General features: G+C 41.6%; 1 protein-coding gene across 9 annotated transcripts in view; it reads right to left on the bottom strand.

Annotated features, from left to right (window-relative positions):
• PSPC1 (paraspeckle component 1) overlaps positions 1–15,567 on the bottom strand; it is a 141,576-nt gene that overhangs the window by 11,795 nt on the left and 114,214 nt on the right. For 8 of the 9 annotated variants that reach the window (XM_079773988.1, XM_079773990.1, XM_079773991.1 and 5 more), the window contains one exon: positions 2,297–2,387. In XM_079773988.1, the coding sequence (XP_079630114.1) occupies positions 2,367–2,387 (21 nt within the window). In that variant the 3' untranslated portion in view covers positions 2,297–2,366. Of the gene's footprint in view, positions 1–102; positions 2,388–15,567 lie in introns of those variants that run through there. The other variant, XM_079773986.1, reaches the window with a different exon arrangement.

The following is a 15,567-nucleotide window of genomic DNA, read 5'->3' as shown; positions in this document are numbered from 1 at the left end:
CAGAACTGGGCCGAAACCAGCTCTCTGACATCCCCCAATCCCAGATTGCGAGAGGGCGCAGGCCAGGCCGAGGGACCCCACTGGTGCACGATAGGGGCCGAGGAGGGGCAGTGGAAGGGATCCAGGGCATGTCCAGCCCATCTCGCTCATTCCCAATCGACCGGACCCCAGCAGCAAGCTAACCTACTGGTTGGAGCGTCTGCCCCTGGTGGTCAGTGAATGTCATAGCAACTGGTTGACCAGTTGACTGCCCCCTGGTGGTCAGTGCACATCATAGCAAGCAGTTGAGTATTAGCATATTACAATTTGATTAGTTGAATGGCCAACCAGATAATGCAACACTTAGCATATTAGGCTTTTATTATATAGGATATTGACTTCAGAGAGGAAGAGAGAAACATCAGTGATGAGATCATTTTTCAGCTGTCCCACACTGGGGATCAGGCCCACAACCTGGGCATATGCCCTGACAGGAATTGAACCATGACCTCCTGGTTCATAGGTCAACATTCAACCACTGAGCCATGCTGGCCGGGCACTTTTTTTTTTTTTTTTACCAAAATTAACTTCAAAATCCCAAAGTTCCAATAACAAATGTTTTGGTGTGTGGTGCATTTAGCCTACGTATATTAGATTTTTGTTTTTCTTGACCCATAGGTAAGTGATTCTCTAGTAGAAACCAGATTTATTTGTAGGGCTTTCTTTATATTTTTTTTTTTATTGATTTTAGAGAGAGGAAAAAAGGGGGGAGAGAGAGAAACATCAATGATGAGAGAGAATTGGTCAGCTGCCTCCTGCATGCCCCCTACTGAAGATCGAATCTGCAACCCAGGCATGTGCCTTAACCAGGAATCGAATCTGTGACGTCTTGGTTTATAGGTCCACACTCGAATCACTCAGCCACAACGGCTGGGCTATTTGTAGGGCTTTTCAAAACAAAACAAAACCAAAAAAAACGTTGCTGGATCCCACCCCAAGATTTTCTTTAGTGGAATGAAGGTGGATCTAAGAATGTTCGTTCTAACAAGTTCCCAGATGATAATGCTACTAGGGACTAGCTTTGAGAATCACTGCCCAACATTAATTTTCTAGAGCTATACAATAGTACACAAAATGGCTGTCACATTTCGGGGCTGCATGAGGTATCAGATATTTTTAAACGGTTGAATTTCTCAAAAGTCAAGTATGCTACATCAGTGCTCCTCAGTGTGCATGGCAATCTCTTGAGTTTTGTTGAAACGGCAGTAGTTCCACTGTGTGTCCTGAGATTCTGCACTTTCAAGAGGCTCAGGTAATGCTTGCGTTTCTGGTCCCAAGAGAATGGAATTTGTCAGCAGATAAGGAATACACTTAATACTTCTGGATCTGTCAGGACGACTACATCATCATCCAAATTCTAGTCATAAAGATCACAGAATTATAAATGTTAACATAAAATTTTGTGTCTGACAACAAAACAATAGAAAAAGTGTTATCCCTCTACAAAGGTTGGAAAGCAACAAGGGAGAAAGGGACCTTCTAGCCCCCTACCACTGATCGGATTTTATGATATTTAACCATTTTAAGATTACAGTCTCTCCAAGGGAACGTAAGACTAAAATTTTAGGCTTCAGGTCACTGAATACCAAGAGGAAATTTTTTTTTCTGTTAGTAAGTACGACAATTAATATGTAATTTCTATTCTCAGTCCAGTTTTACCTAAAGACCAATCAAGGTACATTACTACCACTGAGGAAATACAAGGGCAATTTGGAGCTAAAAATAACCTCCAGTGGTGGCCAGGTGGCCCACCTGGTTGCAACGTCTTTCCTTACACCAAAAGGTTATGGGTTTCATTCCTGGTCAGGGCACATACCTAAGTTGAGGGTTCAGTCCTTAGTCCAGGCATGTAAATGAGACAGGCAATTGATGTTTTTGTTTCTTTCTCTCTCTCCCTCTCCTCCCTCCCACCCCATTCCTTTCTAAAATCAATAAACATATCCTTGGGTAAGGACTAAAAAATAAAATTAAATAACCTTCATCCTTGCTCAGAGAAAATGGAATGTTCACCAAGGTAACTGTCAGCACCAGGGAAAATCACTAAAGAAACTAGGAAGGGGGAGCGATCAACCAAAGGACTTGTATGCATGCTTATAAGCATACCCAATGGACAAAGACACCAGGGGGATGAGGGCATGAGTGGCGGGGGGGGGGGGGGGGAGAGTGGGGCGATAAGGACACACATGTAATACCTTAATCAATAAAGAAAATTAAAAAACTAGGAAGGAAGGAATAAACAATTACAACAGAGACACACCTGAAAATAAATGACTTCAGGACATCATCTCTAAACTTGATTCATGCTGGAAGTAGAATTTCAGGTAGCTTCATCCATGTGTTATTTCATCCTAGGATACAATAAAATCAAATTTAGCCCTTTATGAACCAGTTTCAGTAATAATTTAAAACAGTGGTCGCCAAGCTTTCGGACCTCACGGACCACTAGTGGTCCACGGACCACTGGTTGGCGACCACTGATTTAAAAGACAGAAATGTTAACTCATTCCTTAGAGGTCTTAACAGTAATGTTTTCATTAAGATGCTATTTAAAGTCTATACCACATTTGATTATTTCCATTCAGTATGATGTTTCTTTAATTCATTTCCTCAAAGATCAACTGATTTAAAATTCAGTTCACTTTTACGTTTTGGCATTAAACACTTAAATTCTAAACACTACATCTTCAAGTCTGCTAATGATTATAAAATATTGACTCTATTTTGCTAAATCCTTTGTGTTTTCCTTAGATAGGTTCTCTTGAAGGCGTATTATCCAAAATCCTACACAGAATCCTGATTCCTACTGTATTTACAAAATGTTATTCTTGTAGCGAGGGCGGGCACATAGATGTCTGCTGCACTCCATCAGGAAGACCTTTACGTACACCACTAAAACCCGGAACAATGTTCTCCTAAAGGAGTGTGTACCCAGATTTGTCATTGGGGCACAGTTTTATGGTTCATATCCTTACAAAATATGTGTTTTATAAGGTACCTGACATATTAGTACGGTAGTCCACAACTCTTATCTCTAGGATTTAGCCAAATTCTAGTTGCCAATATTTAGACTTTAAAAGGGAGACTTATGTTACTATTTGAACACGATGTTCAAAGCCAGCCAAGTTCTGTGGCCGGGTTTCCTGTGCACTGCAATACAATCAACACTAATGAAACATCACGTGGAGTTCCTTCACAGGCGCATCCTTTCAGTGATACTGGCAATTGAGATTTTAAAATCTGTGAGACAGTTCATACACAAGGACAGAGGCACTTTAATCTTAAGGAATAGCTGTTCTATATCAAAATGTCAAATATGGAAAAAAATAACTGCATTAAAAGGAAAAGTCTTTTAATTAAAATCTTAAAGCTTAACTGTAACAGACTATGTGACAGCACTTTGGACAAACTGGTCAGTGAGAACCATGTGCAGGTCAGTGCTGCGTTCGCCCTCGTCCGCCAAAACATGTGCGCTGTTCACAGCGGGGAAGCGCCTCTGACCACACCCTCCGGTTTGTTCAGACAGAAATTCAGACAGCCAACCCTACGTACACGTCTCTGAGACTTTCCATCCAGAACAAAGCACTGAGGATACAAAGTCCCATTCTCAATAGTAATAATGCATCTAATGTTCTCCCCTCTCTTTTAGGTTACAAATGGTATCCTTTTCTACTGAGAACAGGTCATTCTAAGGAAAGAAATACATAACAGGATTCAACAAGCATAGAGGCAAGAACAGTGCTCTGCAAATCTGTTCAAATTACAACATACAAATTGTAAGAACCCAAGAAATAGGACTTCAGTAAGGACTCATGTTGAAAGACTCCTTGCCAGAAGTCAACCTCAAAGGCAGGCTTTCTCCCAAGCAGACACCCATCGTAGAGAACCATGAAGGAATTGTATTGTTATCTACATGCTCAACACAGGTCCAGGGCTCCACATTATCAAACATGTCCAGAAAGATCTACATAACGGTATTCACACCCGATGATCCTTTGCCTTCATGACAAAGACACAGATTAAAGCAAGAAATAAGCCAAATGCTATTATTACAGGCAATTCACAACAGGCAAAATATGCAGGATACTCTCCACTGAAGCAATCTTATTATAATGTTAACTAATAGGTTCTATTTAAATGCAGCAAAGAATGTCAACAGTATAGAGAAGTAGTATGTGGAGATAATATCAAAAAGATTAAGGCAAAAGACTCAAAAGCCATAATTTTGTACTGAACTTGAGAAAATGTCCATGAAAGAAGCAAATTTGTAAAATACTAGACAACATACTAAATTTATTCTTCTTTTTGAAGCAATAGTTTTAACTGGGGAACAAATTATGTAACAATATCATTAGAAATTAAAAAGAAAAAATTGTAAACACTTTAATTTTCAAGACTGCTGAATTGAAAATTCAATTATATAATGAATAACTTCCATAATATGAACAAAAATCCATAATAGGAACATTTAATTCTGGATTCCCATCAGCATCTGGTTTTCCAGAATTATAACAAAGCTACTTTAATTTTACACCATAGGTTATACATAGGCCGATGTTTTGCATCAGAGAGCAATGAAACCACACAGCCTAACTATAAATAGCAATGGGGGTATGAGTAGGAAAAGGGGTATGAAATGGTATTCACATGAGAAGTCACTAGAGCAATGTAAACTAAAACTGCAATGACATACCTCTACACTCGCCCTACAATGTCTAAAACCAGTCAGACTGACTATGCTGAGTGTAGACAAGTGTGCAGAGCAACAGAACCCACATACACTGCTCATGGGAGTGTAAAGCAGGAAACTTTGGAAAATTGTTTGACAATATATAAGAAACATACCAATACCCTATACTCAGTAATTCCACTCCTAGACTTTTTTTCCAAAGAAAAATGAAATGTGTAAATGACTGGTACAATAATGTTCATAGCAGCTTTATTCACAACTACAGGCCGGTGCACAAATTTGTGTACCAGTGGGGTCCCTCACCTAGCCTGCAGGATCGGGCTAAAACTGGCTCTCTGACATCCCCCAAGGGGTCCCGGATAGTGAGAGGGTGCAGGCCAGGCCAAGGGACCCCACTGGTGCACAATCGGGGCCGGGGAAGGACACGGGAGGTTGGTCAGCCGGAGAGGGACCCGGGAGGGCACCAGGGTGTGTCCAGCCCATCTCGCTCAGTCCCAATCGGCCGAACCCCAGCAGCAAGCTAACCTACCAGTCAGAGCGTCTGGCCCCTGGTGGTCAGTGCACGTCATAGCAAGCAGTTGAGTGGCCTTAGCATATCATTACCATATTACGCTTTGATTGGTTGAACAGGTGACTGGATGACTGGACACTTAGCATATTAGGCTTTTATTATATAGGATAACCCCAAACTGGAAGCTATTCCAAGGGTGTATCAATAACAGACTAGACAAACAAAACATGGCATGTATATTTAATGGTTACACTAGGCAGCAATTAAAATAGAAACAATACTGACATATGCAACAATACAGATGAATCTCAAAAACACTATGTTGAGTGAAAGAAGCCACAGGCAAAAGAGTAAGATTCCATTTATATGATATTCAAAAACAGCAAACACTGACCTATGGTTATCAGAATAGAATGGTTACCTCTAATGTGGGAGGTGGACTGAGAAGGATTTCATAAGATCTGAAATATATGAAAACTGACACTGTCAAATCAAGCAAGCTCACAAATTATGAGTGACAAGGAAGTCTAAATTTTTAAAAAGCAGGATTTTGAGTTTTGAACTAATGAATCAGAGGAGGTTATTTTAAATTCATGAAGCAACTCAAAATTAAGAAGTAAGTACATAAAATAAGGTTCTATTTAAGAAATAAGAATCAGCATTTGTAAATATCAACATTAAAACCTAGAAAATATTGAAGGAAAAAAGATTGTAACTTTTTATTTAAGCCACAAGGCACATTTTTTCAGTTTTATTGATGAAAAATATTTTTCAGGAAAATAGTTTATTGATATATATACAATCTTTTCCTCCAAAGGTCATAAGTAACATTTACTGTGGTTATCAAAGTTCAGCAAGGACTCAAATGAAATCCAATAAAGTACAAATTGATGACTTGATCAAACATATTCAATTAATAACTTCTAAGAATAGTATTACCTCAGAGTCAAGGGTCCAGACCTCTATGTGCTATATTTACAAAGCAATTGAGATGGTAAATCCAGACCTGGGAGTGAAAGATAACACTGAAATTTTTCAAACTTAATTTTGACCCCAAATTCTTTTAAAGCCATTGCAATTTTTAAAAATCTGCATTATGGTCTTGTGATAAACTAAGATTTATCAAACACCCGTCCCCAAAAGGTTAAAATAAAAAATCCCTTGGTCACTGCATAATCAAGGTTAAGTTTTAAAGGCAAGTTGGGCCCTGGCCGGTGGCTCAGTGGTTGGAGCATGAGCCCACACACAGAAGGATCTCAGGTTTGATTCCAGATCAAGGGCACAAGCCTGGGTTGCAGTTTCAGTCCTTTGAGTGCTAACTGGAGGCAGCCGATCAATGTGTGTCTCTCTCTCATCTCTCTCTCTCTCTCTCTCTCTCTCTCTCTCTCTCTCTCTCTCTCTCTCTCTCTCTCTCTCCACTCTTCCTCCCTTTCATCCTCTCTAAAAATTCAATGGAAAGGGGGAGAGAGGATTAACAAAAAATAATTTTTAAAATTTAGACTATAATAAAATACTTTTCTAGTTCAAGATAACAGATGATGATTATGAACTTACCTGTATAGCCTTCAATATTTTCTTAAAAAGTTCAATATGTCTAGGAAATTACTGCTACATCAAAGAATTCCTGTTAGTTACTTAATGTAAAACCACGTTCATATTTAATGAAGCAGCACAGAAAACAATCCTACCTAATCGACAAATATGCAAATTGATCATACCTCCGACACACCCACAAGCCATGCCCACAAGCCATGCCCACCATCCAATCAGAGCGAGTATGCAAATTAACCCAACCAAGATGGCTACAGCCACAGAGAGCAAGGTTTCCTAGGTAACAGAGGAAGCCAAGCTTTCCGCCTGCCCTTGCCAGGCCTAAGCCTCCACTCAAGCTACAAAGTTTCAATTATAGAAGGTAAACAAATTCAAACAAATGGCGGCAGAATGGAGCTTGAGAGAGCAGGCCAGGGTTGCCAGCGGCAACAGGGGAAGCAAAGCTTTCCACACACCCTGGCCGGGCCCACCTGCTCAAGGCAACAAAGTTTCAATTATAACCCCAACACAAATGGCTGCCGGCCACGGAGGGAGCCCCAGGCTAGGCTCCGCTCCAGGCTACAAAGTTTCAATTGTAGAAGGAGAATAAATTCCAGATACCAGGGCCTCCACTTGGGTTGCCAGGGGGCGTGGTTTGTGGGCATGGGGCGTGGGGCGGCCTGCAAACCACCACAGACCCCTTGCTCAGGCCGCCCCATGCCCCAAGGGAACCCCACCCTGATCAGGGACACCCTTGAGGGCAAACCAGCTGGCCCCCACCCCTGTACCAGGACCCTATCCTATCTAATAAAAGAGTAATATGCAGATTGATCATCAATGCAACACACAATATAGCTGCCCCCATGTGGTCAAAGATCCTGCCCCCCGCCGAAACCGGTTTGGCTCAGTGGATAGAGCGTCGGCCTGCGGACTCAAGGGTCCCAGGTTCGATTCCGGTCAAGGGCATGTACCTTGGTTGCGGGCACATCCCCAGTAGGGGTTGTGCAAGAGGCAGCTGATCGATGATTCTCTCTCATCGATGTTTCTAACTCTCTATCCCTCTCTCTCCCTCTCTGTAAAAAATCAATAAATTAAAAAAAAAAAAAGATCCTGCCCCCATGTGGACACAATATGGCCACCACAAGATGGCCAGCAGGAGAGGGCAGTTGGGAGGCACCCAGCCTGCAAGGGAGGGCAGTTAAGAAGGACCAGGCCTGCAAGGGAGGGCAGTTGGAGGTGATCAACCTTGCAGGAGAGGGCAGTTAGGGGTGACCAGGCCGGCAGAGGAGAGAAGTTGGGGGCAAACAGGCTGGCAGCGGAGTGTTTAGGGGGTGATCAGGCTGGCAGGCAGAAGCGGTTAGGGGCAATCAGGAAGGCAGGCAGGCAAGCAGTTGGGAGCCAGCAGTCCTGGATTGTAAACGGGCAGTCGGACATCCCTCAAGGGGTCCCAGATTGGAGAGGGTACAGGCTGGGCTGAGGGACACCCCCCTCCGTGCACAAATTTCGTGCACCGGGCCTCTAGTTATCAAATGATGGTCAACAGCTTATTTTTGATCATATAGTTAAAACCACTTAAAAATAGCATCCACTGTTACTTAATTTGAAGATCCCATGTAACTCTACTAGGAAAAACATGTTTTTTGCAGAATCCATGAAATGAACTTACTGGTATGCAGTGAATAATATCACAATGGTGTAAGTGGGAAAAATTACTCAGACATCCAACAAGTACAATCTGAACTATTCAGTGTTGACCACCTATTAAAATCTATTTAAAAATAGGGTGGCCCAGCCAGCGTGGCTCAATGGTTGAGCACTGACCTATGAACCAGGAGGTCATGGTTCAATTCCCAGTCAGGGCATAATCAAGTTGTATCGGGCGAGCAGGAGGCAGTCTATCAATGATTCTCTCTCATCGTTGATGTTTCCATCACTCCCTCTCTGAAATAAATAAAAATATTTAAAAAAATAAAATAAATAAAAATAGGATGGCATGCTCAATGGTTAGTGTTCACCCTTGCACCAAAGTAATTGGGTGAAGATTAACAAAAACAAAAAATAAAAATAGGGTAGAAGCAGGTAGTAAACAAATCAGTGTTGAGGCAAGATGGTGAACATCAATCAGAACCCTCCTTTATGTAGTGCTTCATTTAGCAAGTCCTCGCTGGGGTACTCAATTTGTGGGGTACCCTATTTCCAATTAGAAATGTATCACCAAACTATATGTACATGAAAATACAAAAACACATTAACATTAATTTTTTTTTCTTGTTAATCCTCATGAGGTTATTTTTTTCCATTGATTTTTAGAGTAGAAGGGGAAGGTGAAGGGGGGGGAGGAGAAACATCAGTGTAAGAAACAACCATTGGTTGCCTCCACACAAGCATGGACTGGGGCCAGGGATCGAACCTGCAACCCAGGTACATCCTCTTGACTGATAATCGAACCCACAATCCTTTGGTGTAAAGGCAGATGTATGTTCTAACCACTGAGTACACCAACCAGGGCACTTTGTTAAATGTATTAATGCTTTATCCTGAACAAGTTGCCAACATATATTTTTTTTAAAAGGGGTAGAATTAAAAAACACATTTTTATTTATTTTTTCCCCCATATACTTTCTTTTTATTTTTTATTTTACTGTGGTGACACTGGTTAACAAAATTATGTTTCAACTGCCCAATTTCAAAACACATTATCTGTATACTGTATTGTGTGTTCACAATCCCGTCAAGTCTACATCCATCACCATTTATCCCCCTTTGCTCTTCTCCCCCTCCCGAGCAATCACCACAGTTATCCATGTCCATAAGTTGTTTGGGTTTTTTTGCTCAATACTCTCTCCTCCCTCCCCAACAGCTATCAGCCTGCTCTCTATTACGAGTCAGTCAAAAACTCACATTTTTAGATGTCACAAGACTTAAGCTTTACTGAGAGAAACTTGAAGCATAAAACCCAGATTAACAGAAAAATAAGGTATTAAAAAGACACAAAATGCCTCGGCTGGGTGGCTCAGTTGTTTGGAGTGTTGTCCTGTACATAGGAAAGTTGCAGGTTCAATTACCGGTCAGGGCCCATACCAAGGTTGCAGTTTCAATTGCAGGTTGGTGTGTATGGGGGGGTAATCAACCAATGTTTCTCTTTCTCTCCCTTCCTCTCTCTCTCAAATCAATAAAAACATATCCTTGGATGAGAATTGGGGAGGGGGAGGATTAATGAAAAAAATATGGGGTCTAATGAACAAAACAGAACCAGAAATATAGAAGCATGAAACAGACTGTCGAATCTCAGAGGAAAGGCAGAGGTGGGTGGGTGGGGAGAGATCAACCCAAGAACTTGTATGCATATGTATGTATAGTCCTTAGACACAGACCATAGAGTGGTGGAGGCCTGGGGTGGAGGAATAGGGCAGGTTAGAGGGGCTCAATGGGGAGAAAAGGGAGACATATGTAATACTTGCAATTATAAAGATTTTTTTAAAAAAGAAAAAACAAGACACAAAATACTACAGTCATAAATCTCACTTCTCAAACTTCTGTGCCTCCACTTCATCAGTAAATTCAAGAAACTTCCATCATGAAAAGCTCCAAACACAACACCTGCACTATGTCTCATCAGAACCCAATCGGATGCCATGTCTCCCATGACAATGCATAATATTATCTCCTAAACGGTGTGTGAACCTTTGAGCTCCCTGTAGACCATATATGCTTTTCACATTTTCAGTCACCATCAGGGCTTATTAAAATATTCACAATAAAACATTGCATTGATTACATAGAACTGAAACAAAACTGTGTAGTATAAATAAATCTCATTTGATTTTAAAACCGTTTATTGATTTTTAGAGAGAAAAGGAGAAGGGGAGGTAAAAACACCCATGAGAGAGAAACATCATCGGTAGGCTGCCTATTGCACGCTCCCTTCTGGGGATCAAACCCACAATCTGGGACATGCCAGGGAACTGAACTGTGATCTCTCAGTTCCTGGGTCAACGCTCCACCACGGAGCGACACCAGCCGGGCTCATTTTGACTCTAATTACTCCAGTGTGACCTTGGAAAAACTGTCTTGTCTCCTGATTCAACAAAAATGCAGTCAACATGTACAACAGAGTCCTGATGCCATGTGGAACTCACAGTATTTCAGAGGGTCCAAGAACTATAAAAAGATTATTTAATTCTAACAGAAGCAATTATAATTACTAATATAGCAGAAAAAGAGAGTAGACTGGCTTTTAAACAGATTCTCCAGTAAAAGGCATGGAGTGAATGGAAGGCACAAAATATGGGGGTGGGGGCATGTTCCTACTGAAACAAAATAAAAACTTAAATGAACCTAGAGTTTTGACAATCTAAATTATCAGGGGGTGGGAGGGAAGGTTGTGTGTAATCACCTAATTACATACAAATGACTGAGAAATAGGAAAATTATATCAAGGTTAAAAATCAGACGAGTCTCATTATTCAAGGGACGTTTCTTTCCTACAATAAAGTGTGTTGCACAGGGCAAACTCTGTCTCCAAGGGCATTTTCCCTAAGCTTTCATCATATTGTGCAGACTTACCTTATTTATGACCGTTAATGCTATATCTAATTACTAGAAGCCCAGTGCACGAAATTCGTGCAATTGAGGGGGGGGGTCCCCATCAGCCCAGCCTGCGCTGGCTCGCAGTCCAGGAGCCGTCAGGGGATGTCCGAATGACAGCCTAGTTGGACATCCTTAGGGCTGCCATGGAGGCAGGAGAGGCTCCCACCAGGGCCAGTTTGCTAGCCAGACGTGAGCCCGGCTCAGGGCTTCTGGCTGAGCGGCCCTCCCCCTGTGGGAGCGCACTGACCACCAGGGGCCCTGGTGGTCTGTGCACGCCATAACGACCAGTCATTCCCCCATTGGTTCGATTTGCATATTAGCCTTTTATTATATAGGATTCTCTCTCTCTTCCTTCCTCCTCTTCTGTATCTACATTATCAATAGTCTTTGTAGACCATACCACCATCACTTTCTACCTCTCACCTTATTGGCCCAATTTGTTTGCCCAGCTTTTATTCTGGCTCTCTTTCAGCCAAGTCTCCATGAGTAAAATTCTCTTCTAAAACATAAATTAGATCACATCACTATGTGGCCCAAGCCTTTGCGTTTTTTATTTCATCAAGAAAAGATTTAAATATTTGTCGGGGCATAGGTTCTCTACATTGCCCCCAGTAAGGAGAAAATTAGTTGGAGGTGGGAGTAGGAGAGGGCAAAAATCTTAAACTTTAATCCCTTATGTTTAAAGCATAGATAAAAGATACAACTATGAGCTGAAACCGGTTTGGCTCAGTGGATAGAGCGTCGGCCTGCGGACTCAAGGGTCCCAGGTTCGATTCCGGTCAAGGGCATGTGCCTTGGTTGCGGGCACGTCCCCAGTGGGGGGTGTGCAAGAGGCAGCTGATCGATGTTTCTCTCTCATCGATGTTTCTGACTCTCTATCCCTCTCTCTTCCTCTCTGTAAAAAATCATTAAAAATATATTTAAAAAAAAATTTTTTTTAAAAAAAGATACAACTATGAAACTGAAACAGCTGTCTGTGGTGTTAATATTTCATTAGAGAATTGGGTCAATTAGAAAGAAAAAAGATTTGAGAAATACTTGCCATGTTCACTCAATTCCAGACACATTAGACATTTTCCTCTTCCTTGTATTATATGGTAATCCCCTCACATTGAACTGGGTTGAATTCAACACCTCCAACTTTGCAAGTCCCTCCTTTTGATCCTCCAGATATCAACTCAAATGTCTCCTCAGAGGGGCCTCCCAGACCATCCTACCTAAATAGATGTATTTGTTTTCCCAAATCACAGTAATACCAGTAGATATTCCCAGTGCCTAGAACAGTCCTTATTATTGTTACAGTATATGCTCAATAAATACTTGTTAGTAAACATAGTACTAGTAAATACAATATATGATGAAGAAAAATGTTTACTCTCCGTTCATAACTTGGAGATAACATTCACAATTACAATGAACATTAAAGTATAAGATGGAGATTTGTTTTTCAAATAGCCAACTGCACTCCTTCAAGTCCTTAAGTATAAATGTATTCATTATTGTTATAAGTTAACTAGCCTAAGATACAATTTTTTAAATTAAAAAATCATTTCATTTTGCTACGAAGACTTCAAATTTATATAATAATTCACAAAAATAACAAACCATAATTCATTGGGCATGAACACAAGTGTTTAGTGGTCCAGAAATACTAAATGGAAAGTTCTGGAAATAAACACATGCATGGGTTGGGGGCTCAATCCCCAGTGGGGGGTATGGAGGAGACAGCCGATCAATGATTCCCTCATATCATTGATGTTTCTCTCTCCGTTCTTCTCTGAAATAATATATATATAAACAAACCCTGCAACCACGGTTATGTACCCTTGACCAGGGATCGTACTGTGACCCTCTGATGTGCACTAACCATTTAGCCACATCAGTTATGGTGATGCACTATTCTAAGTAGCATGATGAAATCTCATGCCATCCCACTCCATCCCTCTGGAACGTGATTCTTCTTTGTCCCACATATACCTGGTTGTATATGCTCCCCGCCCACTGGCAGCTGCCTAGGTTATCAGTTCACCTGTTGAGGAATCCAAGGAACACTAATACGTGTTCAAGTTGCACTTATTTTACTTAATAATGGCCCCAAAGTGCAAAATCAGTGATGCTGGCAATTCAGAAAGGCCACAGAAAAGCCATAAAGTGCTTCCTTTGAGTGAAAGGTGAGTGTACTATACAATAAGATTACTTTGAGACCATATTCACATGACTTTGATTAATCTCTTACTGTGCCTAATTTAGAAATTAAACTTTATCATAGGTATATATGTTTAGGAAAAAACATAGTATATATAGGGTTCAGCACTATCCACAATTTCAAGCATCCACTGGGGGCCATTTGGTCACAGCAATGTTAATAATACCCATCTCCCATTGCTGGAGAATTGGAGAATTTCTTTAAATGGAAGATTTCTGAATTTGAGCCTAATGCCCTCCTTTTCAATCACAAAAGTAAATTAAGCCATTATTGAACTCATAGTAATACCTGATAAAGCAAAATGTTAATGATCATCATGCTATTTAAAAACACAAACATAGACCTGGCCAGTTTGGCTCAGTGGATGGAGCGTCAGCCTGCAGACTGAAGGGTCCTGGGTTCAATTCTGGTCAAGGGCACATGCCCAGGTTGTGGGCTCCATGCCCAGTAGGGGGCGTGCAAGAGGCAGCTGATGCATGATTCTCTCTCATCATTGATGTTTCTCTCTCTCCCTCTCCCTTTCTCTCCGAGGATGGATACACACACACACACACACACACACACACACACACACACACATGCTAGTGTCCAATGCACAGATTCATGCACATTGAAAGGGAATAAGAGTATTTTAATATTGCTATTTGCCCTTTCTCTATAATAGAAGTGTCAACCAAATTCACAATTGGCAATGCCAGATCAAAACACACGTGATTGGCACCAGTGGGAGCTTTATATGTATTGTGCATGCACAAGTCAACTTAGCCTTTTATAAACTTGCTTAATTAGACCTGCTTTCTGATTTAGCTAAACTTTTTCCAACCCAGTGAAGCTCCCCAACTTCTCTTTTGATGTAATTGTCAGCAACACAGCAGTAAATATCAACATGAAGCAGATTATTATTGTAGATCATGCAGGGAGAACAAAGGGTGAAATATTTAACTGCAGCAGTGTTTGACTATATTCTGTGCAGTGAGAAAACCTAAAGTCATTTTTAAGGTCCACCATTTCTTACTTCTTCTCAGTCGGGTCAAGTTTCTAAGCTTTCTAAATCTCCGTTTTCCAGCTAATGAAAAGAAAATAGGATGCCACTGAGTCTCCTATCTACCTACGCCAGGATTTCTGTGAGGATCAAATGAGGTGAGGCATGTGAAAACGCTTCAAGAACATTTGGTTAAACTGTGCAATGTTTGCACCTGGCTATAAATATAAAGCAAGTCGTGTTCCCGGGCTGAAGAAGCTCCAAGGAGGCTAGTGGTTAGGGAAAGGAAGCCGGGCGTCATTACCCGGCGCCCACAGCGATCTTTTCCGGGCTGGGCTATGAGCCACATTTGTGCCATGGGGTCTTGGCAGCATTGGCTGCGATTTGGTGGGGTGTCGCTCCGGGGTGGTGGCGGGGCCTGTGTCCCACTTGGGGGAAGCCGAGTGTTGGTTTGTCGGTGCCAGGTCCGTGGTGCCACTTATTTTTAAATGGCCAGTGTGCATCATGGCAACACCTGCGTTGAGCAGCTACCCACTGGTGGTCAGTGCACGTCATAGCTATTGGTTGAGACTCTGACACTTAGCCATACACACACACACACACACACACACATACACACACACACCTATATGTATCTATATACTAGTATATAAAAGGCTACTCTGCAAAATGTCCCCTCCGGAGTTCAACCATGAGCTAGATCACTTGCTATGGTGTGCACTGACCACCAGGGGGCAGCACGGAATGGAGGGAGGACCCAGCCAGCAGCTGGAAGGCAGGCCCCAACCAGCAGCAGGAAGGCCCCGATCCCTAGCCAGGCGTAGGGACTCTACCCGTGTATGAATTTTGTGCACTGGGCCTCGTGTGTGTGTGTGTGTGTGTGTGTGTGTGTGTGTGTGTGTGTACCAAACATGTAACTTTCTGAGATATTAATGTTTATTTACTAAAATCATGTAATTTCTATACCTAATTATTACTATTACCTGAAACAATCTTTTTAATCAATATCTGACCTTATTTAC

This window comes from Cnephaeus nilssonii (assembly GCF_951640355.1).
Source record: "Cnephaeus nilssonii genome assembly, chromosome: 6".
Lineage (NCBI taxonomy): Eukaryota > Metazoa > Chordata > Mammalia > Chiroptera > Vespertilionidae > Cnephaeus > Cnephaeus nilssonii.
The sequence above is the reverse complement of the archived record's forward strand: the minus strand, read 5'-3'. Positions and strand labels throughout refer to the sequence as shown.